Source organism: Anoplophora glabripennis, unplaced genomic scaffold, assembly GCF_000390285.2.
Source record: "Anoplophora glabripennis isolate ALB-LARVAE unplaced genomic scaffold, Agla_2.0 scaffold104, whole genome shotgun sequence".
NCBI lineage: Eukaryota > Metazoa > Arthropoda > Insecta > Coleoptera > Cerambycidae > Anoplophora > Anoplophora glabripennis.
The window spans coordinates 504,097-528,035 of NW_019416210.1; the positions used below are offsets into that span (position 1 = coordinate 504,097).

Below are 23,939 nucleotides of genomic sequence, written 5' to 3' on the forward strand. Positions count from 1 at the left end.
TGATCAACGGAAGTGACTTAGGGCCGGTTTTTCAATATCTGGTTAACTAATTGTTACGTTTTGTAATGGAGATTTCATAGATTAGTAAAGAAAAGAAAAATTAAACATGAATTTATAAATTCATTATTTGTTAAAAGCTTGCATGTTAACAGAAAATTATTGCTTCTTCACTAAAACATGAGAAAATAAAGTGACAGTTAACCCTAAGTTAGGAGTTAGCCAACGATTGAAAAACCGACCCTTAGTTAGTCAAGAAAAGCTGGAAAACAGGAAAACCTTCGTAAATGTAAAAAATTAAAATTTTAAATAATATTGGAATTAAGAAATAAAATTGCAGGAAAATATTATTGAAAACATGAATTTTAAATGAATAAAAGTGCTTATTTCAAAATTTTGTACCACATAAGGGTACAAGTGGCTTATATCCAGTAAAATCACTGTGCTGAGCAAGCGTATCTTAATGAGACACGTAAATGTATTTTTTATTAAAAAACGAATTGCCAGACAAAAAAAACACTGAAGATTTCATTAATTTTTTTACAACTATTTAATTTAATTTTTCTTTTTAATTTTCCAACAACCCAACATGTCTGTTGTCTGGCGTTTTAACCTGAAGTATAAATATGTATTTTCAATAGAAATGCAAAATGCCAGACAAACATAAATCGTTTAAATTAGAAAAAAAAAGAAAACCAAGTTTTTGTTATTTTTTTTGTAACTTTTTAATTCATTTATACAATTTCGAATAGCTCACTTTGTCTGGCATTTATTATGTTGTGTTTATATGCGCATTTCTAATTGAAATGTAAAATGCTAGACAAAAATAAATTATTGAAATTTTTATAATTTTTTTCACGCCTTTTTTATTTATTTATAAATTTTCGAACCGGCCAATTTGTCTGGCATTGAAAAATGAATAACATTTTATAATACCGCAAACACAATGGCCCTATTCTTTGTACATTAAGATCACTGAAAAATGTTAAAACTTTTCACATAATTTTCCGCTGAGATACTCGACTCCGAACATTGGAAACCGTCTAGCAATTTATTTTTATCATTTTCATAACAAAAATTTTCATTGTTTCGATTACCACGATGATTTTTTTTTCTTCTTGCAAGTTCACCCCTATGAACCACCCATGTGCGCTAGCTCACGGTCTATCAAACGTACTCCTTTAACTTGGACAATAATTATACAAGAATTTACGTATTTACGTAAATTTACTCTGCACATGTTCCGTTAAAAATTAAATAAGAATGTCTCTCATAAATCTTCTAAAACAAAATACTGTAAGCTTAGCATTAAGTAAGTAGACCTACTACCGTGATATATGTTGCATCNGATTTATTTTTGTCTGGCATTTTGAATTTCAATTAGAAATACGCGTATAAACACAATATACAAATGCCAGACAAGTTGAGATATTCGAAAATGTATAAATGAATTGAAAAGTTACAAAAAAATTAATGAAAACTTGGTTTTCTTTTTTTTTCTAATTTGAACGATTTATTTTTGTCTGTCATTTTGCATTATTATTGAAAATACATATTTATACTTCAAGTTAAAACGCCAGACAATTTGGGTTGTTCGAAAATTAAAAAAAAAATTAAATTAAATAAATATATAAAAAATAATGAAAACTTCAGTGTATTTTTTCTGTCTGGCAATTCGTTTTTTAATAAAAAATACACTTACAAACTCAAATTAAAAATGCCAGACAAATTGGGAAATAAATAGACAAAGTTGTAAAAAAAATACAATTTCCCATTTTTTTTTCGACTTTTTCCCTTTATATTACAACCTGTAATTACTCGGGAAACATACTCAAGATACTATTTCCGGCGTAAAATTTCCTACTGAATCTGATGCTGTCGACGGAAGTGACTTAGGGCCGGTTTTTCAATATCTGGTTAACTAATTGTTACTTTTTGTAATGCAGATTTCATACATTAGTAAAAAAAAATTAAACATGAATTTATAAATTCATTATTTGTTAAAAGCTTGCATATTAACAGAAAATTATTGCTTCTTCACTAAAACATGAGAAAATAAAGTGACAGTTAACCCTAAGTTAGGAGTTAGCCAACGATTGAAAAACCGACCCTTAGCTAGTCAAGAAAAGCTGGAAAATAAGAAAACCTTCGTAAATGTAAAAAATTAAAATTTTAAATCATATTGGAATTAAGAAATAAAATTGCAGGATAATATTATTGAAAACTTGAATTTTAAATGAATAAAAGTGCTTATTTCAAAATTTTGTACCCCATAAAGGTACAAGTGGCTTATATCCAGTAAAATAACTGTGCTGAGCAAGCGTATCTTAATGAGACACGTAAATGTATTTTTTATTAAAAAACGAATTGCCAGACAAAAAAAAACACTGAAGATTTCATTAATTTTTTTACAACTATTTAATTTAATTTTTCTTTTTAATTTTCCAACAACCCAACTTATCTGTTGTCTGGCGTTTTAACCTGAAGTATAAATATGTATTTTCAATAGAAATGCAAAATGCCAGACAAACATAAATCGTTTAAATTAGAAAAAAAAACAAGTTTTCGTTATTTTTTTGTAACTTTTTAATTCATTTATACATTTTCGAATAGCTCAATTTGTCTGGCATTTATTATGTTGTGTTTATACGCGCATTTCTAATTGAAATGTAAAATGCTAGAGAAAAATAAATTATTGAAATTTTTATAATTTTTTTCGCGCCTTTTTTATTTATTTATAAATTTTCGAACCGGCCAATTTGTCTGGCATTGAAAAATTAATAACATTTTATAATACCGCAAACACAATGGCCCTATTTTTTGTACATTAAGATCACTGAAAAATGTTAAAACTTTTCACATAATTTTCCGCAGAGATACTCGACTCCGAACATTGGAAACCGTCTAGCAATTTATTTTTATCATTTTCATAACAAAAATTTTCATTGTTTCGATTACCAGACAAAAAGTAAACGATGGTTTTTTTTTCTTCTTGCAAGTTCACCCCTATGAACCACCCATGTGCGCTAGCTCACGGTCTATCAAACGTACTCCTTTAACTTGGACAATAATTATACAAGAATTTACGTATTTACGTAAATTTACTCTGCACATGTTCCGTTAAAAATTAAATAAGAATGTCTCTCATAAATCTTCTAAAACAAAATACTGTAAGCTTAGCATTAAGTAAGTAGACCTACTACCGTGATATATGTTGCATCCGGTTGTTTCTGTCGAAAAAAAAGAGAAACATAATACCGACAAGAATTATAGAGTTACGTCCATCAAATTTGGACAAAGAGAATTTGGTGAAGCGGATATTGTATCCCTCAGTAGCTTCAATAAAAAGGGTCGCTACATTTTCAAAGAATTACCTATGTTTAGCGAATTTGTTTTCAGTAAAACGATTACTATAAAAAGGTACATGGTGTGTAAGCATTGAGTACAAAATCATTTTTTACCGAAAGGTAAGAGTAAAGTATGTTAAAATATTTTTCAATAATGCAGTTACAAAAAAGTTATTTAAATCAAGTTGAGAAAAAATAAAAAAAAAAGGAATAGAAGGTGATCAGTAAAGATTCGGAGGTAAAGTAAAAAATCAGAAGATTTCTTCAAAAAAATTCAGTTAGACACAAATGTTTTGCAGAAAGATACCATATAGGTACTGATAGAACGTTTTTGCCCTATCGTCTTTTGTTTTTGAGACGCGGGGGGTCAAAGGAAATTTTTTTAGTCAGATTTTAATTATATTATTTCTAAAAACAATATAATTTGTTGACATTTGGTACAGGTAACTCTTCAAAGATACTAATTGCAAGAGTGTAGTTAATTTTTGACCATCTGTTAGAAGTTGCACTTAGGACATACATTTTCTGAAATTAATTTTTTCATGGTACTACTATGTAAAATTTTAGTTTGCATAAAATGATACACTTGTTAAAATCAATGAAAACACATCGCTTTGAGAAAAACGCAATTGACTGTCCCAAAGTCAACTAGCTTCTATTCCTTAATATACAGAGTCTCCTCAAATGAATGAGTTATACTTTAAGGGTGGCCTTCTTGGAGGAAACTAAACAGATTTATATTAAGTTGCTTCCTTAAAAAGTTATACCAACATTAGTGAAAATTAAATAAAAAAACTGTTTTACTGCCGATAACTTTTGAAAAAGAAATTACTTCGGCAATTTGATCTAAATCGGTTTATTATCATCCAAGCAAACTATCTTTGAAGTATGTCATGTTCTTTTCCAGGTACCTTGTATGTTAAATGGAACAGTTAATTGCGTTTTTCTCAAAAATGGTTTTCAGCTATATTAACAAGAGTATCATTTTTATGTAAATTTTACATCATAAGACATCCTTGCTTACTCCGTAAAAAACCTAATCTCAAAAGATCGTAGCTAGCGACATCTAGCACATAGTCGAAAACACCTACCACTAACGCATTTATTGCCTCTGGAAACTTATCTGTACCAAATTTCAATACAATTAGCTGTTTTTTTTTTTTGAAAAAGATCATTATTGTTAAATTTGATTAAACGTCTCAAAAGCAAATCTTCATCAATAGTAGTAGTAATTTATGGTAGGTATCTTTTTCCAAATACAAATAAACATTAGATGAAAAGGGAGTATGAAGTCTGATTAAAAGCTTCACTTGTTAATAACAAAGCACCTTTATATTTTAAATAATGGAAATTTTGTTAAAATCGATAATTAAGTAAGCAATTAATTAATCGTGAAAGTTGAGTGAAATATTTGTTTTAGACATATGTGTCCAAAATAATGTAAAAATTAGATAAAATGAGTATGAAGTTTAAGTAAGAGTATACTTTTTGAATAATAAAACATGTTTTTCTATTGAATGACCAAAATTACATTTTATTTAGAAAAATATGCCACCGATACCCTGTATCTGCGCCACTGGAGCATGTAAATTTTAGAAAAAGCCGTCAGATTTTGGACAATGTTTACATAAATATATATGTACAATTTCAAATTATTTCACTTACTAGTTTTTAAATTATTCACAAAAATTTAAAATATTTTTTGAAGTTCAACACTATGTCTTTTTAACGAAACATACTAGATAAAAACTTTATAGGAAAAACTCCCCCTAAAATTCACCAAAGAATACGAGGCTTCATTTTTGGCCACCATTTGTGAATCACCCAGTATAAAAGTTGCCAAATAAACAAATTAACAATTATTTAAAAAATTGAAATATAAGAACTTTATAATACAAAACTGATTTATTGTCATTTTCGACCACTGCGTTGTAAAAATATAAATGGTAACAAATGGTAACAATTTTTGTAGAACAATTTTGAACAAACTTTGTAGAGCAGGATTTTTATAACCCTCTTCTTCTGCAACTTTTATACAGGGTTTTTCAGAAAGACCTCCCGTAAATTCAGGGGGGATAGTACGATAAAAAATAAGAATTTTTTGTCTTATGAACTATGTATATATCTCCTTTTGTTTTCGAGATACAGAGCGACAAATTAAAATTCTTTTAATTTTTTTTATGAGATTTGATATTCCGGGTTTTTTAAGGACACCAAATACGCTGGTCTAATTATTTTTTGGATATTTCATATAGGGCGCTAGTTACACTACATTCCTTAGGTTCTAATTTTTTTAAGATTAAGTTTTTTACCATTCGGGCTCCAATTTCTAATGTACAGTTGTATTTTCTAAAAATAATGTATTCTTATTAGAAGTTCCTAATACGGACGGTTTTCGAGAAAAAAAGCTCTTAATTGAACTCTTACCCAAATAGCCCAAATAGCCCTTTCCAAATGGACTGTATATATAAAAAAAAAACTAAACTCAACTAAACTCACCAAAATGTGACGCAATAGATGTTTCTTTAAGTCGAAGGCAAAAGGAAAGGGAAGAAGGGAATGCACTCGACTTCAAAGGGGTTCACTTCACAAAACCAATTGTACACAACAATTATTAACTATTTCCAACGAATCGAAAAATACAACAACCGTTCTGCGCGCTTGAATCGAGCTAAAGAAAAAAAATAATAAAAAATATTTAACAAAAACCGGTGGCAAAATACCCGCACAAACGTCTAGTGCTTTACCTTTCAAGGCTCCCAATAAATAATGAGTTTTGCTAATGTCGTCTAAGTTAGAATTGTGAACAAGGCTTTTAAAAGATTCGAAAAAAATTGGATCTTAGGATCTCCAGAGAATTCTGGTATATCTAATTTTTGTAATCTAGCAATAGCAGGTTGATTGGCGGATTGATTATTTTGTGAATCTGGTTGATTGTCTAATATTTTTGCTGCCTCTCGTATATGGCAGTATAAAGTATCTATCATTTCTAGAGGTTTATAATTCAATACATATTCAGGATCCATTTCTAAATTTAAGTCGACAATATTTTCTATAGTTTGTTTAAACAAAGCTAAATTATCCTCTAAAGTATTTAATTCGATTTTGAAATTATTTAAATTATCTACGTTCATTAAATTTCTTGATAAACCGTATAAGCGTTGTATTTTATTATAATAGGTTTCTTTTTTAGCCGTAAGTTTAGCAAGTTTAACATGAAAATCTTTCGGTGCCATTGTGAAATAAGAGTAGGTAATATAAAAAAATAAATTAATAAATTGCAACTACAACTATTAATTATTATTCTCTTTTGATAGCTCTATTTAAATAAGAAAAATTAGCGTAAATCAATACCATCAAAATAAGTGAAAAAACAATAATTTTCCAAGGACGCGATGAATTCTATTTAAATATTTACTATGAATAGAATACGAAACTATGCGTCAGTAAAAAAGACATCCAAAAAAGCGACCGACTTTAATTCTGATAACTAGGAACTATTCAAGTAAAACTAATGTATGTATGTTGGAAGTGAACCACAATATTAAAGAAAACTATTAAGTAATGAAGAAATAATACCAGCTTTAATCCGGGTCGTCCTGGACCCGGTGAAGAACGGTGAAGAAAATAAGTGACTTTTCTCAAAGTAGGCTTATGTCAAAACTTATTGAAGGATGTCTCATAAACAACGCATACATTATCTGTAATATTTTAAACTTTAATTAACTTTATATCAAAATTTTACTGATTTTTATTGATTGTAGTTAGTAATGACTAAATGTAACACGAATGTAGCATAACTAGCGTCCTCTATAAAATATACAAAAAATAATTAGACCGGCGTATTTGGCGTCTTTAAAAACCTCGGAATACCAAATTTCATAAAAATATTTCGTACTGTTTGGAAATTTTCATAAAAATTCTATTTAAAAATTTTGATTTTATCGCTCTGTATCTCGAAAACAAGAGGAGGTATACATATAGTTCACAAGATAAAACATTCTTATTTTTTGTCGTACTATCACTTCCTGAATTTACGGGAGGTCTTTCTGAAACACCTGTACAAACGATTTTTGGTAAATCAACTTTTTTTGCGAGTTCTGTCATCTGCTAAAATAAATGAGTCAACTTTATATTATAGAATAAATAAGAAATGAAAAGTAAAAATTCAAAAGAAAATTCTAAGTTAAATACAAAATCAAAATATATGTAAAGAATTAAAAGATGCGTGAAAGATCAGGTGCATAGTAAAAAATTTAGATTCCAGTTAAAAATTTGAAAGTTAAGCAAAATTTTGGGAAAATTTTCAGTATTCTATAGAACGTATAAAAAACAAAATGAGTATAGAGCGAAAAAAAATACTTTTCGAGTAACGAAACACTGAAAGATTAATCTGCACTTACCAGTTCGTGTGTAGAGTCGATGTCTCGGGCTTTGCGTGCTGCTGGGCGTGCTGTGGTCGCTGCTGAGATCGGCGGCGTAGTCTGTGGTGGAATCCTGGCGTCCCGGTGACTTATGGCGACGCTCCCGCTTGCTGTGCCCCAGCCGACTCTGGAACACACACGGCACGAATGAGCATCACCGTGATCGGAGCACGCTGCTATGCGCGATACGCGCTTGCCCTATGGCTCTCGCGATGTTTTGTTCTGGCAATTGACCAAACATCTTAATTAAGGAACTTCTCCAAAAATTATGCAGGACCTATCATTGAAGAGGTGTTTAACTCTCTGTTAGTAGTTGTAATCGCGTGATTGCGTACATTATATTTAATGAAACGTTTCCCAACATAAATTTTACTGAACAGAACTGTGTGGATAAAGCTTTAGCAGCCACATTCCTCTTATGGGAACAGATCTTTAATTGATTTAATGCTATCATTTAAATTAATTTTCAGTTTCTTAACTTCAAAACAATTGAAGAGAAGAGAAAGGAGTTATGTTCATTTATGGTGAAATTGATATAATGGCGGTAGTTTGTAAAGTGGCCAAATTTTGATAATAAAGAGTGGGATCCATATCGTATTTTTTGAAATGATTTCTAAGCTCATGTAGAGAATTTTCGTAATAAAAAAATTCCAACTAGCTTTGCGAAATAAAGAAATTGTATCCATCAGTTAATTATGAAAAAAAAAAAATATATTTCGCAAATATACAGCGTACCCCGCTGTAATGCCCGGAAGAGGGAAAAGTTTTTTATTTGTGGGTTTACGACAAAAAGTCACTCTTTGTAAAAACTCCTGCTTGTTCCAAAACGGTCAAAATTGTTAAAATATTTGAAATTTTTTATACAGGGTGTTCAGTATTTAGAAAAATATTGTTACTCAAATTTATTGCCTCCAATTTCACCACAAATTTCAGCTCTTCTAATAAATTCTCTATAGACATTTCGTATTTCGTATGCAATTGTTTTTCTTATTCTGTTTTTTGAAGTATCCACATTATTACTAAGTGGTTCAGCATAAACTTCTTGTTTTAGATTGCCCCACAAATAAAAGTCCATTATTGTCAGATCACAACTTCCAGGAGGCCATGGAACAGGACCTAATCGTCCTATCCATCGATCTTTAAAATGTTGGTCCAAACATTCTCTAACCATTGTAACCTGAGAGGTTATTTCTTCATTTATCTATCTACCATTACGACCAGCATCATAACGATATTAACTTGTAAAATAGTCTACTATTTAATTCTCGAAAGGGAGTTTATAATTATCATTACACTTTAATTAATACGTGGGAACAGAGAAATGTTGTACGTTCAGAGAATGAACACCAGACACTTACCATATGTCGCTCATGTACAAGGTAATCCAGTGGTTGGTTGTATAAGGTGACACTTAAGTTGAAAGAACAAGAAAGAAACACCAAAACTTCCAGGAAAGGTTTAATAACAATAAAAACAAAACAAACAAACAAAATAACGACACAATGGGCTCGAACAACATTATTAAAATTAATTTATTGACACGCGACAGCGTACTGAGATTCAGGGAATGCGCGATCCATGGCAAAATTTGGAATGACTTTATCATTTTTAAATTAACCCGAGACTCTAAAACAAAGTAGACTGCCCAATGTGGAACCCAAGGAAAAACTGCCTTTTTTTCGAGATATCTTCTGAATTCGACACGTCCATTTCTTGGGTCCAGACGTTTATGTTCCTATCTTACTGGTGGGAACCCTGAATATCGAGACGTGTTAATCGTTATCTAATTGACTGATTTTTACAATTGTCTAAATAATTTTGAGACTAAACTTACAAACAACCCTATACCTTCCTCTTGTGACTCCGCATAGCAATACGGGATGGAATAGTCAATCTTATTTAATCTATCCTTATAGCTTGGAAAATCCGCCAAAAAAACAGCTATTTGACCTATTATGATTTTCCTGACAACTTTAAATATCTTGGAATCCCTACGTGTTCTTTCGAATGCATTTCGAGCGTTATTAGAAATATCGATTTTACTTTTATACCAGATGCTCAACACATGGCCCCGACGGTCTAAGTGAACTTTTTCAAAAAAATATTGCTAAATTTCATGGAACCTTCTTCCAAGGACGGCCTTGTGGCGACGCTAAACCTACTTGAAGACTCTTAACTTTTCGATACACCATAATTGTAGAATAAGATGGATGACCATCTCGTTGAAAATAAGCCCTCTCTCGGTGTGCTAGTTTAAGACAAACGTACTTAGTAACTTCAAATAAGAATGCTGGTTCAAGTTTCCCTCTATAAAATAGGGTCTAACTATTCCAAAATAAGAAACGGCACACCAAACGTTAACTTTTTTTTGTCTACAATTAATTCGAAAATTAGGATTTTCCGAAGCCCAGTATCTACAATTTTGAGAGCTAACTATTCCATTCGTGGAAAATGTCGCCTCATCCGAAAAAATTAAATAAACAAAATAATTTCTGTTTTCGAGATGGTGCTCACCCACCCATAAACAAAATTCCAACCTTTTAGAATTATCCTCTTCTTCTAATGTATGGATAAACTTTGGTTTATAAGGATGTATTTTATATTTTTTTAACAATCTTTGTGAACGAGACTTACTAACGTTTCCAATTTCTGAAGCTCTTTTTCTTAAAGATATCTTTGGGGCATTTCTTATTGATTGCATCACTAATTCTACAACATTTTCTTCTTCGTTAACCGCTGTTACTATTTTCTTTTTTGATACAGAACCAGTGTTTTTACATTTTTGTACAATCCGTTGTTTAGTCTTATCTGTGACTATTATGCCAATTAAATCGTCTTTGAGCTGCCGCGAATGAGAGCAAACCATAGCACTGAACAATAAATACTTTTTGTTCGAGAGTGAGCATTGTAATCTCAAATAAAATATTACCTAATGAATCACGAAGTGACTGTGACAAAAGATAGTAAACATTATTTATTTGGTTGTTATAGCCACAGCATCCGCATTATAGCACGCACAATCAGGTGCCCGCCTTATTTAAAAAAAAAAATCAACAGAAATTAGTGAAACTTCAAATTTTTAATCCCCTGTGGATCCTAGATGACACATCCCTGATAATATTTTTCGATATTGTCAAAAATAACGGTACTTTACTATTGGCGACTAACAATATTTTTCTAAATACTGAACATCCTGTACAAAAAATGACAAATATTTTAACCGTGTTGGAACAAGCAGAAGTTTTTACAGTGACTTTTGTCGTAAACCCACAAATAAAAACCTTTTCCCTCTTCCGGACATTACAGCGGGACAAGCTGTATGTGTAACCCTCACGAATTGTATTCGAATGTTTGTTTATTACTGTTGCATATTATTTACTGTAGCATGGATTTTTTTAGGATTGCAGTGATTGTTGCCCCTAACAATAATGAAGAAATTGTCAAAAAGCGTTTTTTAGATCGAGCCTGCAATTTCTGTGTGTTTTCATAGCTTATGTCAGTATTTGTATTTTTTTGTCATTCATAATTATAATTAAGTAAAATGTTCACTCACTAAAATAAAAAATTATTGTTTAATTTAAAATTGAATTCTAAAATTTAATTTATTTATGATTCTATAGATTGTTCATTGATTACATATCTCTTATTACTTTTTGATCTGGATTAGGCCAGGAAATATTACAAAAAAGCACCTTTACATTTTGACGTTTCGATCCAGTATGCATCTGATTTTTTCAACATTTTATTATCTCCTCTTAATTCCTTATTCTGTCAGATGCGACAAAGGATCTTCCTGATTTAAAACAAGGTAACAAAATTTTCTTCATGTCTGTAAAAATATATTATTTTTGAAATAAAAAAAGACGCCCCCGGGTGGGCTCGAACCACCAACCTTTCGGTTAACAGCCGAACGCGCTAGCCGATTGCGCCACGGAGGCGATGGGTTGCAATTGTTTTTCGGTGCGGTACATTCAGGAAATAAGATATTACGAGTACAAACTAATTTTGCTGTCTACATAGTGTGCTTTGGAAAAATGTAAATTCGGAAGCTTCAAGTTACAGAACTGATGAGTAAATTTCGGGAATAAAATTGAAATAAATTTGTTGGTTTATGATTAAGATTTATAATTTGTCTGTAATTTGATGCTAAAAAATATCATAGCAGGCTGAACATTTTAAAATTTGGTAAACATGATTGTATACATTTTATTTTAAAATAACTTTCCTAATACAATTTTTTGATATCTTATACGAAGATGACATTTCACTAAACAGTAATGATAATTTATAAAAAATTACTTTTTAATCAATCTAAATTGTTCCTCAAAATGCCAAATTATAAATTAAAAATTATTTGTCATTGACTCCAATAGTTGAAACCATCTGGAAAAGCCCTGGACGTGTTAAGTATGGGAAAATATTTAGTTTTATGTGCTTCTTAATATGTCAAAATAATTTGTAATTTTCTTCAAACTTATTTATGATTTTATTAACTAAACAATATACATTTTAAGTAATATAACGTTTCAATATAAAACAGTAACTATTATAAACAGGGCGATTACAATTTATTTTGCACTACATGTAAATTGAAAGTGCCGATATTGCGGTGAGTTAAACTTATGCCAGATCCAGTGCTGTCAGTTGTTGTCGTAGCTTCTAGTTCTGGGTGTTCAATGAGGCTGTTGCTGTAATTGTTTAAGTTTACTGCGCCCGTTGTATTATTGGCAAGTTTCGTAGGCTCTGCTGAAGATGGTAACAATTTATTTGCGATTGAAATTTTATTTTGTATATAATCTTCTATATATGTATCCGCTACCGTACTAGAATGTCACCCCCCATATCGTTTAATGGTGGTAATATCGGCCCCTGCGTCGGCTAACAGAGTGGCAGAAGAACGTCTAAAATAGTGCCCTGTATAAGTATCCGGATAAGGCAAATTGCTATAAGTTGCTATTCCGTTTGGCACAGTCCTTATTTTGTTGACGCCAACCACTTGATTAACATATTTTTCCCTGACATACTTCACAAAAAATCTTCGACTTGTAACTGCCGGACGTACAGCACAGTATTTGCGGTAAATCCTCATTTGGTCTGGACTTGAAATTACAAACATCTCGGAGTATCAGTTTTGGAATCGGGAATTCTTATAATAATAATTGAATCTTTGTCTTCTATATCATCGATCGTTATCTATAATAGCTCATCCTTCTCAAAGCAGACACCAATTATTAAAATTACCTGAAAAGTTGTTCAAAATTAGTTAAATCGATGGATTTATATTAATTTGAATTACTACCTTTCCTAGCAGACATCTATTATCAGGTACTTCTTGTAAAAATTTCACCATTTTCTCTTTCGTTAGAATTCTGGCATTTTTCTAATTTTCTTTTTAAATATGGTATTAGTTTTAGAAAGTTTCTGATATTCACATTTTGTTAGCATTCATTGTACTTTTTAACATGGAATATACTGACCATAACGTCGTTTAATTTTATTAATTTTATGTTCTAAATATGCCAGTAATACCTACCTCTTCCAAGCCGCTTCCAATACTTCCCCTGGTAAATGCTCGTCTTCACTTTCCGAGCTCATTTTGAATTAAGATTCTTAGAATATGAATTACAATTTATAATTCTGACACTACTTTTTCAAACAACAAATTTTTATTATTTATTAGATTGCTATCGTTATAATAGACATAGCGACTAAAACTTCTTGATTCAAACACGGTTCAAACGTATTCAAATATGAATTAGATTGTTGTATATAACACAATTGTCTTATTTTATTGCAGTTTTCGAAAAAATATTGTCGCTCGCTAAGCTCGGCAAAATAACTTCCATTCTTGAACGCAATTTCGCATTCTAGACACAAAAAAAACTATTTTAGAACGAAATGTGAAAACCAAAAATGTAATTAGGAACGCTATTTAATGACTATATTTTATATTTATATATTTTTTATACGACTGCCTTGCAAAAGGGGGTTTTGCGCACGGAAAACACGCTCTGAAAACGGTATTTTGCACACGACGTGTGCTAAACATTTTGAACACGGTTATGTCATCTTTGCACAGGCGTCTCCAGATTGTGATTTTTGTTTGATGTTGTCACCCAAATTATGCAATGTTTCAAGTTGGCTGAGTTTCATAGCAACCGTCACGGCTCCTTTATTTTGTTGATTAGATACTTCAGATTCTGAAGAGATTTTACAGAAAGCAAGCGAAATATGTTCGGAACTGCTGCCCACAAAATCCAGAAGCAGGTATGAAGCTGAGTTAAGCCGATTTATGGACTGGCGACTAGCCAAAAATGTCCAAACTTTCTCAGAAAACGCAGTAATGGTGTATTTTGAAGAACTATCTAAGAAATATAAATCTTCGACGTTGTGGACGATTTTTTCGATGCTCAAGTCAACGTTAAGTGCCAATCACAACATAGATCTTGGAAGCTATAAAAAGTTGCAAGCGCTAATCAAACGAAAATCCGAAAACTATGTCCCAAAGAAGTCTCATATCCTCACAGAAGATGATTTTTGTCGGTTTTTGACGAAAGCATCAGACGACAAATATTTACCTATCAAGGCGGTGGTGGCAGTTGGACTATCTGGGACATGTCGAAGGGAGGAATTATGTTATTTCAAAATAGAAGACACCAAAGATTTCGGCAGTGCTATGCTGATTAAACTGAAGAATACAGAAACAAAGGTACCAAGGTGTTTTATAATTACAGGAAACCTTTACACTATCTTAAGAAAGTATTGTGCTCTTCTTCCTCCTAATCTGAAGACAGACAGTTTTTTTTTAAACTATCAAAACGGAAAATGTTCAAGCCAAAACGTTGGCATCCACAAAATTAGAAACATGGCTAGGGAAATCGCCACGTTTTTGATGCTAGAGAATCCAGGAAGTTACACGGGACATTGTTTTCGGGGTTCATCGGCCACAATTTTAGTCAATTCTGGCTCAAATCTGCTTGTCCTCAAACGCCATGGAGGGTGGAAATTCAGTACAGTTGCCGAAGGCTACGTTGATGACTGTTTGAGAAAAAAAAATGGAAGTTTCGAAAAAGATAGAGTCTTCAGTGTCTTCTGCTGCCACAGAACCAGAACAACGATCGTCTACTGGAATACAACAAGAAAACAACGACCGCACACTGAAAAACTGCATTAAAAACACGACACCAAAAATATTCTCTATTACCGAAAACAAGGTGCACAATAATACTGCTTTTCCCAGCGTAACCTTGAAGGAATGTTCAAATGTTACCACAAATATTAAATATTAGTTTCTTTTGTTAATGCGTTAACAATTTTCTTAATAAAAACGAGTTAAATTAAAAATTGTATTTAATTTATTTTGCTAATGCGTTGGCAATTATAGTAATATAAACGATTTAAATTAAAATTTGATTTTTGTGGTCTCTGTTTACAGTCATATAAAAAGTATCGTAAAAAAATTGTTTGATAACCTCTTTGCACACTACTCGACTTGTGGACCTTCGGCTCGGTCCACCAATATGTCTCGCTCGTGTGCAAAAAGTAGTTTTCAAACCTTATTGTTTAATATACTATTACAATATAATATAACCAAATCATGCGACCCTAGTGGTGAATGAATTGCAAAGCAGCTTACGTTAGTCGTTAGCACTGCCAACTTACCTCACATCGAAATCCTACCGCCGCGCCACCTGTATGAAATCAGAAAAACCAAATTCTTGTTCATCTAGTTTGTGTTAAAATACAATTCATTGCTCTTCAGTTTCTTAAAAAGCGGTCCTTCGTAGAATTCAACGAGAGGCCCTAAACATAGCCACTCCGATACTGATTTTATTTGATTAATATTCATACATGCATCCATTTTACGTTAAAATACATATAAAAGAAGTCATCAAAGCGTAGGCGAATTCTTTCAAAAATAAATTTTTACAGTTATAAGATTAAAACTTTTGCCTCTAACTAAGTGCGCAAAGATACGCTGTTATTTTTCCCACAGAAAAACGTCAGCAACTGTAATTTGTATGAGTGGTTGCTCGACCGCCTCCTATATTATGCAACCCATCAGAAACCTAGCGGAGGGTTATAACTGATGCATATTTATGCTTTAAAGTTTTGCATGCGAACAGAATGGTCGATAGATCACTGGGAGGGAAATGCTTGCAGGTTTCATGTCGGGATATTTATATCTCACCCACTCAATGTCAAATATTCATTAGTTTTCATGAAGGGCAAAGAACACTTGACGCCTCTGAAAACATAGTTTCAGGCTGACAGTCAGTTTGTCATGTTATGTAAAGGTTCATCCTATTTTATACTTTTTGTTTAAAATATGTGTCATGTTAATAATAATAATAATAATTAAACAAATCACAAAATTATGAAAATTAACATTTAACACATATTACTCGTTTAAATTACTATAATCTTTCAATTTTTGGAAATGTAAAAAGTAGACGGCTTGAAAATACTGCGCTGAGTTTTTTATTCAGAATAGTTAAGGGCGTTTCACTAGTGAGAAAAGTAAGATATTGGTAAATTTCTATGGCAAAGATACTTCAGAATTATACAGGGTGTTTCAAATAATGATGATTGATGACAAAGGGCAAGTCATTTACACAGACTTTTCAAAGGCCTTTGACAAGGTTAATCATAGTGCTACGTAAGTTGGAACGGTATGGTTTCAGTGATAGCTTACTCCGCCTTTTCAATATTTACCTATATCATCGAAAGATGTATGTCTCTTTTAATGCGGCATCGGGAGTACCTTAAGGCTCTAACTTGGGGCCACTTCTTTTTATATTATTTGTAAATGACTTATCTCTAACATTAAATCAAATCATCTTATGTTTGCCGACTACTTGAAATTGTTCTTGAATATATCATCTGTCGCTGATTGTTTGTTACCGTAAGATCTTGTGGATCATGTTTATACATGGTGTACTGATAATTATTTACCTGTTAACACAAAAAATGCAAAGTGTGTACGTACTCTTAAAAATCAGCCCCTCATATGGCAACAGTTTCTTGGATTTTTTGCTTAAGTAAATCAAAGTTATCGTCAAAATCGTTTGAATACATTTTTGGCTTAAAGTATCCCCACAAGAAATAATCTAATAGGGACAAATCGGGTGCCCGTGCAGGCTAAAGTCCATAGCGTCCGAGCTACTTGATCGGGAAGTGAACGTTAGAAGTGTGGAATATGCAGGGCATTCGTCTTGTTGAAATATTAGTTTTCTTCTAAACTGTAAATTTTCGCTATTTAGTTCTGCCAAAACACAATTATTAAGAATTTCCAAATACGAATTTTGATTTAGATTTTCTTCCAAAAAGCAAGGACCAATTATTTTATGATACATTGTGCCACAACAGACATTTACTTTAAAATTTTTAACTAGTAGTTATCAATCGAAAATTTGGATTATCTTTAGCCCAGAATCTACAATTTTGAGAGGAAACCACGCCATTAGTTCTGAATGTTGATTCGTCAGTAAATAAAATGTTGCGATGAAAGAATATGTTTTCAATCAGTTTCTCGCCCATTGTTAAACAAAAGTTCAAACGAAACCATCATCTCCATCAATCAGTTTATGATTAAACACTGGTTTGAATGGATAGATTGTGTCGTAAACTAAAATTCTTTGAATATGAGATTTGATAATATGTTTTCTGATCTTTTCCTCAGTGACTTTGGATTGTCTTGTACAGAGCCCATAACTACAAGAATAGCAGCATCGTTATCATTGTATCCTTTTTTATCTGTTACAGTTACATTTGCATGCTTTTCATTAAAAATTTGTATTGCATATCGATATGAAACATTACCGATTCCATAACATTTCACAAGATAAATTCGTTGCTCCAGGGTTTAGCATTATTAATAAAAATTATTCGGTGGGCAGTTAATAAAAATAAATATGTTAACTTTGACATTGATAAAGAAATATCCATGGTAATTATATGGTATCTAAGATAGTTAAAAATTGCAACGTCTTTTTATTTGCAAAATGTGATGTGTTGTTCTTTTCTGACTAAACCTCGTATTTAAGCATTTCTTGATTTCTAGAACAACTTTGTTAAATATACTTTTTAACAAAAGCAAAAATTTAAGGTACTTTGCTTAGAGAAAATTTCACATTTTGTAATTTTTTGGACGCCCTAATTTTATTACATATTTGATTACAGCTCATGGCTTCCCAAGATAACCAAAACTTTTTATCAAGAATAACTAACCTTTTCACAAAAAATAAACTATAAAAATATTTACAAGAGTGCTGTACTCTATGCGGAGACACACTGTATATATATACATATAAGAATTTTTTACTTAAAGTTTATAGATTACTATGTCTTTCAAAAATACCTATTATAGGAATTTCTTTTGAATCATCATGTACCACCCTATTTTTTAGATTAACTACGTCGCCACTTTAACAAAACAAACTGCTTATTTTGTAGGTAAGTAATTTAAGAAAAAAACAAAGTTTGCACAAATACTCTTGACGAGTTGGAAGCCATAAAGTTGTTAAATTGTCTTTTAACTTAAAACATAATTTTCCTCTACACCTTATAAAGACTCGAGATTTTATTAAAACTTTAGTTAATTAAAAATTTTAATGAACTAAACTAACTATATTTTTAATATAAATATGTTTACCTATTTAATGAATGATGATGAGATATAGATTAATTATTTCAACCTGAGGCAACTATTTTAAGAAATTTTGATAGAATTTTTCGAATAATTTTTTAAATTTATTTGTCACCTTAAAACTTTTAGCAATAGAGTTCAAAGCGCTAATAATAAAAAAATAGTTTACTTCGTTTGTAATTTTAGAATTTATATTTAATTGTCCACACAAAGTAGCTTTTAGTATGTGCAAGTATATATTAAATAGTGGAATCGATTATTGTGTAAATAAAGAGCAATTCAAAACGACATCTAAAGCTACTGCAAGATAAACTAGTCAGATCCAATTACTTGATTGAAGTTTGGAACTGGAATTGATAAGAGGTGTTTTGTAGGATCAAAAGGCTTTTTCAAGGGAGAATAACGTAAACACTGCTTTGGGGAAGCATTTTATTCCTGCCCGTGGAAATAATAGGTTGACATTTTGGGCTGCCTGACCTCTTATAAAGCGAATTCGAGGGTCTCTCGAGTTGAAGCCATCGTTATTTTGCTTCCCACAACACCTATTTGTGTCAATAAACGGGGAGAATTCTTCATGTTAAACATACAGTTTACAGCAAGGAATGTAAAAAATAATCGTTAAAAGCAATTAAATTAGAAAATATATATATCTAAAGAAGTTCTCAATAAGTTTCAACAAATTTTGATTATTAAAAATGTTTATTACTAATGCATTGTATCTACAATTAAAAAACACCCCTAGCAGTTGTAGACACTTTCAAACGATGATCTTCCAGAACTATTATTTCCACTTTCCTGTAAACATTAAGAATGATTGCGTCTGTTAGAGACATCAATGTGCATCCTATATTTTGTCTTGACATGAGAGTTTTGTTTTGTTAAAAAACAGTTGTTATTATTGATATAACGTCAAAAATGTAATCATGTTGTTTTGTGTTTTATGAAAAATATATTTTAAAAGAAAAGTACGTTGTTTTTATATAAAAGAAGAACCTGAGTAGGAGCTGTACGAGCGGGTAGCTCGCGTGGTTTCGACACAGAACAGCGTCTGAAGGCCTTACAGTTGGGTCGCCTTCAATGGCTACACAACCCCCATATCGAAACTGTCCTGACCAATATATTTTTTTAAAGTATGATGGAACTTCATTTCTATGTACCTACTACAGTCGTTTGTGAATCTTCCAATATCGTAAAATTCATTTTTTGTTGCAGAACACTATAAAATAAAAAATAAAGATCGAATTGTAATCAAATTTGACGAACAAGTAGAAAATGTTGTCATTATTGAATGATTGAATGAATTATTATCATGGCGATAATAATAATAAATAATTTTTCTAATACCTTTCGTATGCAGGATGGCTGCCCAGGTATCTGAGATATTTTGTATTCTATGACTAATTTTAATCAAAAATTATACTATGCAGTTGCCAGGTCGTATGGGTAGTTGCTAAAGAGTAAATTACATTGTTGCGACTTGATAGAGTTAGAAAAAAATGTCGTTTATTTTAATAAAAGTGTAATCCGGAGATCATGGTGGCAAATGGGACAGACACGGCCTATCCATCGATTTGGATACTTTTCATTGAGTAAATTAGTGACACCTCTTCCATAATGGAACGGAGCACGGTCATGTAAAAAAACATCGTCCTTCTGATTTGAAGAAGAATGTCCTGAAGTAGTAGAGGCAGATGGTTCTCCAAAAAGTCGGTACATCTTGCTGTTCAAATTTCCGTCGAAGAAATGTTATTAATTATTGCAGCCCAAATGTTTACGGAGAATATTCTCTAAAAATGGGTTTCTCAAATGGCATGAGGGTTTCCGATTGTCCACACTTGATCCTTGTGAAAATTGTTGATTCCATCTCTTGTAAATGTAGCTTCCTCACAGAAAAGGCTTGTTGAAAGGGTATCCAGATGATTGCTTCAGCATTTAGAAAGACCAACTCTTTGGAGAAGATCTGGGGGGAGAAGTTCTTGTACAGGGTGATTCACTATACTTTGACCCCTCTTTAACTTTTTTGTTTTGAGGGTTATAAAAAAATGTGAAATATAAAAGTTGCACGAGCTTTTATGAATTTTTCGAAAATGGTAGTAGAAAAACAAGCGAAGTCCAAACAAAATGGCCGCGGATGTTAACTTTGTTAAGTTAAATGGAACACCCTGTATATTTTTACATATTTGGATAGAATGTTCCCTGTCGAGCATAGTCATGTAGGGTTTGTTGGGTCCATCGCTAACAAAAAACGAGATACTATTAAAAAACGAAACGAAGGTTTTTTATTAAGAAAATAAGACATCTTGTAATTGTTAAACCGTTTTCAGGCATTTCTGCCTTTTTCCAATTACGTAAAGATTTACAGATTTAGTTATAATATATTTTGACAGATCGGGCATTTATATGGTCCAAAATGCGTATAGGCATTCTAACTAAATCTCACTAATTAGGCCGTGCGAGGCCTAATTACTCATGGGACAATGTATTTTATGGTAGGCCGTGACAGTTACAGGTAATGTCATGACAATATTGTTATTGTTTGACAGTTTGTATTATTATTTAATTAAAATGGATTACACAGAAGTAGAAAATTGAAATATTATAGGAATTAAAATAGAGCAAAGTTCTTCTCCATATTCTATTTTAATTCTAAATTATTTTCTACTTCTGTGTAACCTATTTTAATTAAATAATAATATATACGGTCAATTAATAACAATGTTGTCAAGACATTACTACCTGTCATTGTCACGACCTACCATGTCCATGAGTAATTAGACTTCTGACGGCCTAATTAGTGAGATTCCGTTACATTACTTATACACATTTTGGACCGTATCAATGTTCGATATATCAAAATATATTATAACTAAATCTGTAAATTCTTACGTAATTGGAAAAAAGGCATACATGCCTGAAAGAGGTCTAACAATTACAAGATGTATTATTTTATTAATAAAAAACCTTCTTTTCGTTTTTTAAAAGTATCCTGCTTACTGTTAGAGATGGACCCAACAAACCCTATATGGCTATGCTCGACAGGGAACGTTCTATCCAAATATGTAAAAATATACAGGATGTTCCATTTAACTTAACAAAGTTAACATTGACGGCCATTTTGTTTGGACTTCGTTTGTTTTTCTACTACCATTTTCGAAAAATTCATAAAAACTTGCGCAACTTTTATATTTCACATTTTTTTATAACTCTCAAAACAAAAAAGTTAAAGGGGGGGTCAAAATATAGTGAATCACCCTGTACCGATTGGTAATGATAGAGATGCAGTCCGTTTTCGCGCAGTGTTTCGCACAGTCGACTTACTTTCTCCAGTAAGTACAGAAATTCTTCTCGTACTAGTACCTACCAGGATCATTTTCAAAAACCTCAAGCACTTCTGCAGCATCCTTTCTTGGCATTACTTCTCTTTCACCCAAACGTTTATAGATAATCTTCTCTGAAATGGGTTTCTGGAATAGCATGAGGGTGTTGATTGCTCACACATGATCGTTGTGGAAATTGTTGATTCCATCGCTTGTAAATGTAGCTTCGTCACAGAAAAGGCTTGTTGAAAGAGTATCCAGATGATTGCTTCAGCATTTAGAAAGACGAAATCTTTGGAGAAGATCTGGGGGAAAAGTTCTTGTACCGATTGGTAATGATAGAGATGCAGTCCGTTTTCGCGCAGTGTTTTGCACAGTCGTCTTACTTTGTCCAGTAAGTACAGAAATTCTTCTGATACTAGTACCTACCAGGATCATGTTCAAAAACCTCAAGCATTTCTGCAGCATCGTTTCTTGGCATAACTTCTCTTTCATAAGTCAGTTTAGGGAATGCACCTGTTAATCGAAGAGTGGTGAAGTCTCCATTGAACGTTTGCTTGTCTAGAAGAGGGCGGTTTGGATACCGTTGATTTTAACACAAATGACACAAAAACTACAAAAGAACCAACTGTCAATGGTGACAATTAATTAACATTTTTTTTATTCCCAGCCAAATTCAGGTCCATGTGTTCAGGTCCATCTGTTCCACTCTGTAAATATTTTGCAACATTTGTACACTTAGTATGTCCAAAGGACTTTATTTGCTGAAAATTTTATTTTTTACTTCAAAATTAATTTAAAACGGAAAAATGTGGCGCCTTTTACTTAGTTAATATAAATACTCAATGAAAAAATTGCTTTGAATTATTAATATTATGATCAATAGAACACATAAGATAAAATTAAAGAATAATAAGCACACCATGCACGTAAAATAGTTCCCAACATGGATTTATTGAAAAGTATCACCATACCATTTTCTTGATGGTAGATCAAATTCGTTCTTACACGGATAATAAAATTTTTTATCACGCTCCCTTACGGCAACGAGCGTGACCTGGTTAGTATTTATTTTCAGCGAATAGAACCTCTTACATAGTTCAGCGTTCAGGTCCGCTAGAGAATTCCAAGGGACTTTGACGAGGAACAAACCCAGTTTCCTTTCAGGATAAATGTGTTTATTGAAACCGGAAGGAGTTGTATTAAGAGGTATTTATCTACTTTTTCATCACTAGTGACAGAATAGATAGGTATTTAGTACTCGTAAGATCAATACGAAATTCAGCTAAGATAAATCAATGAACGGATTTATTCATTTTCAAGATTGTTTTTCAGCTTTTTTTAAAAATGAAATCAATAGATGTTTGAACGTTAACATATTATGTTAAAATTATACAAGGTGTTTACAAAACGAAAATTATTGAAAGCGTAACTGTATACAAGGTGATTCATAAATTATCTGAAAAAATTTCGAAATAGATGTCATGAAAAATGGAGTCAATATCTTAAAATTTTTTCTTATATTCCTTATAGTTTCCGAGAAAAAATTATTGAAGTTGTAGTATTTTCAACCTTTACATTGTTGGGCTACTGTAGTCTCTAACGTCATTCTCCCACGAGGCCCCAGGCGATTCCGTATACTGATTACGATTTTAGTATTATCGTTGTTGCGATAGTGTTTACATTCGTTTTTCATTTGCCGCCATGATGGTAGCCGACCGCATGTTTTACCTTGCCTAAGGACGGACCTGTTTCCAGTGCCAGAGAAATCAATTTCGAATTGCCCTTTTTGATTTTTTTTTGTAAAATTTTATTTGTAAGAGTTCCCAGTACATTAAAAATTTTTTTTTGGATAAGTTCTGAACCACCCTGTATTGTTATATTACACCGCGTGACTGAAAAAACTAAAAAACATAAATATATTTTAACCTCCTGATTTTCGGCTTTAGCGTCATTATTGTATATATATTGAACTATAGTTTTCGAAAGTTGTATCACTTTTTGTTTATAATTGACATTTTTACAGCAACTTAAAAAAATTGGCGTTTTATACCGTTTTTTCAATCTTACGGCTTTGTTATTGCAAATTTCGTAATCGGACCACCGCCATTTTGTAGCTATTTTTATTACGAACAAAATCATGTCCTAAGCATTTTTTCGTACAAAGTCATCCCGCTGAGTTATTTAAAGAAAACTACTAAAAAAA

General features: G+C 31.8%; 1 protein-coding gene and 1 non-coding gene across 3 annotated transcripts in view; both read right to left on the minus strand.

Moving 5' to 3' along the window:
* LOC108904847 (multiple C2 and transmembrane domain-containing protein) overlaps window positions 1-23,939 on the minus strand; it is a 248,046-nt gene that overhangs the window by 163,678 nt on the left and 60,429 nt on the right. For both annotated transcript variants that reach the window (XM_018707542.1, XM_018707541.1), the window contains exon 3: window positions 7,748-7,895. In XM_018707542.1, coding sequence (XP_018563058.1) covers window positions 7,748-7,895 — 148 coding nt within the window. The remainder of the gene's footprint in view (window positions 1-7,747; window positions 7,896-23,939) is intronic.
* Window positions 11,633-11,706, minus strand: Trnan-guu. Its single transcript has one exon. It is a non-coding gene; the product is annotated as a tRNA-Asn (tRNA).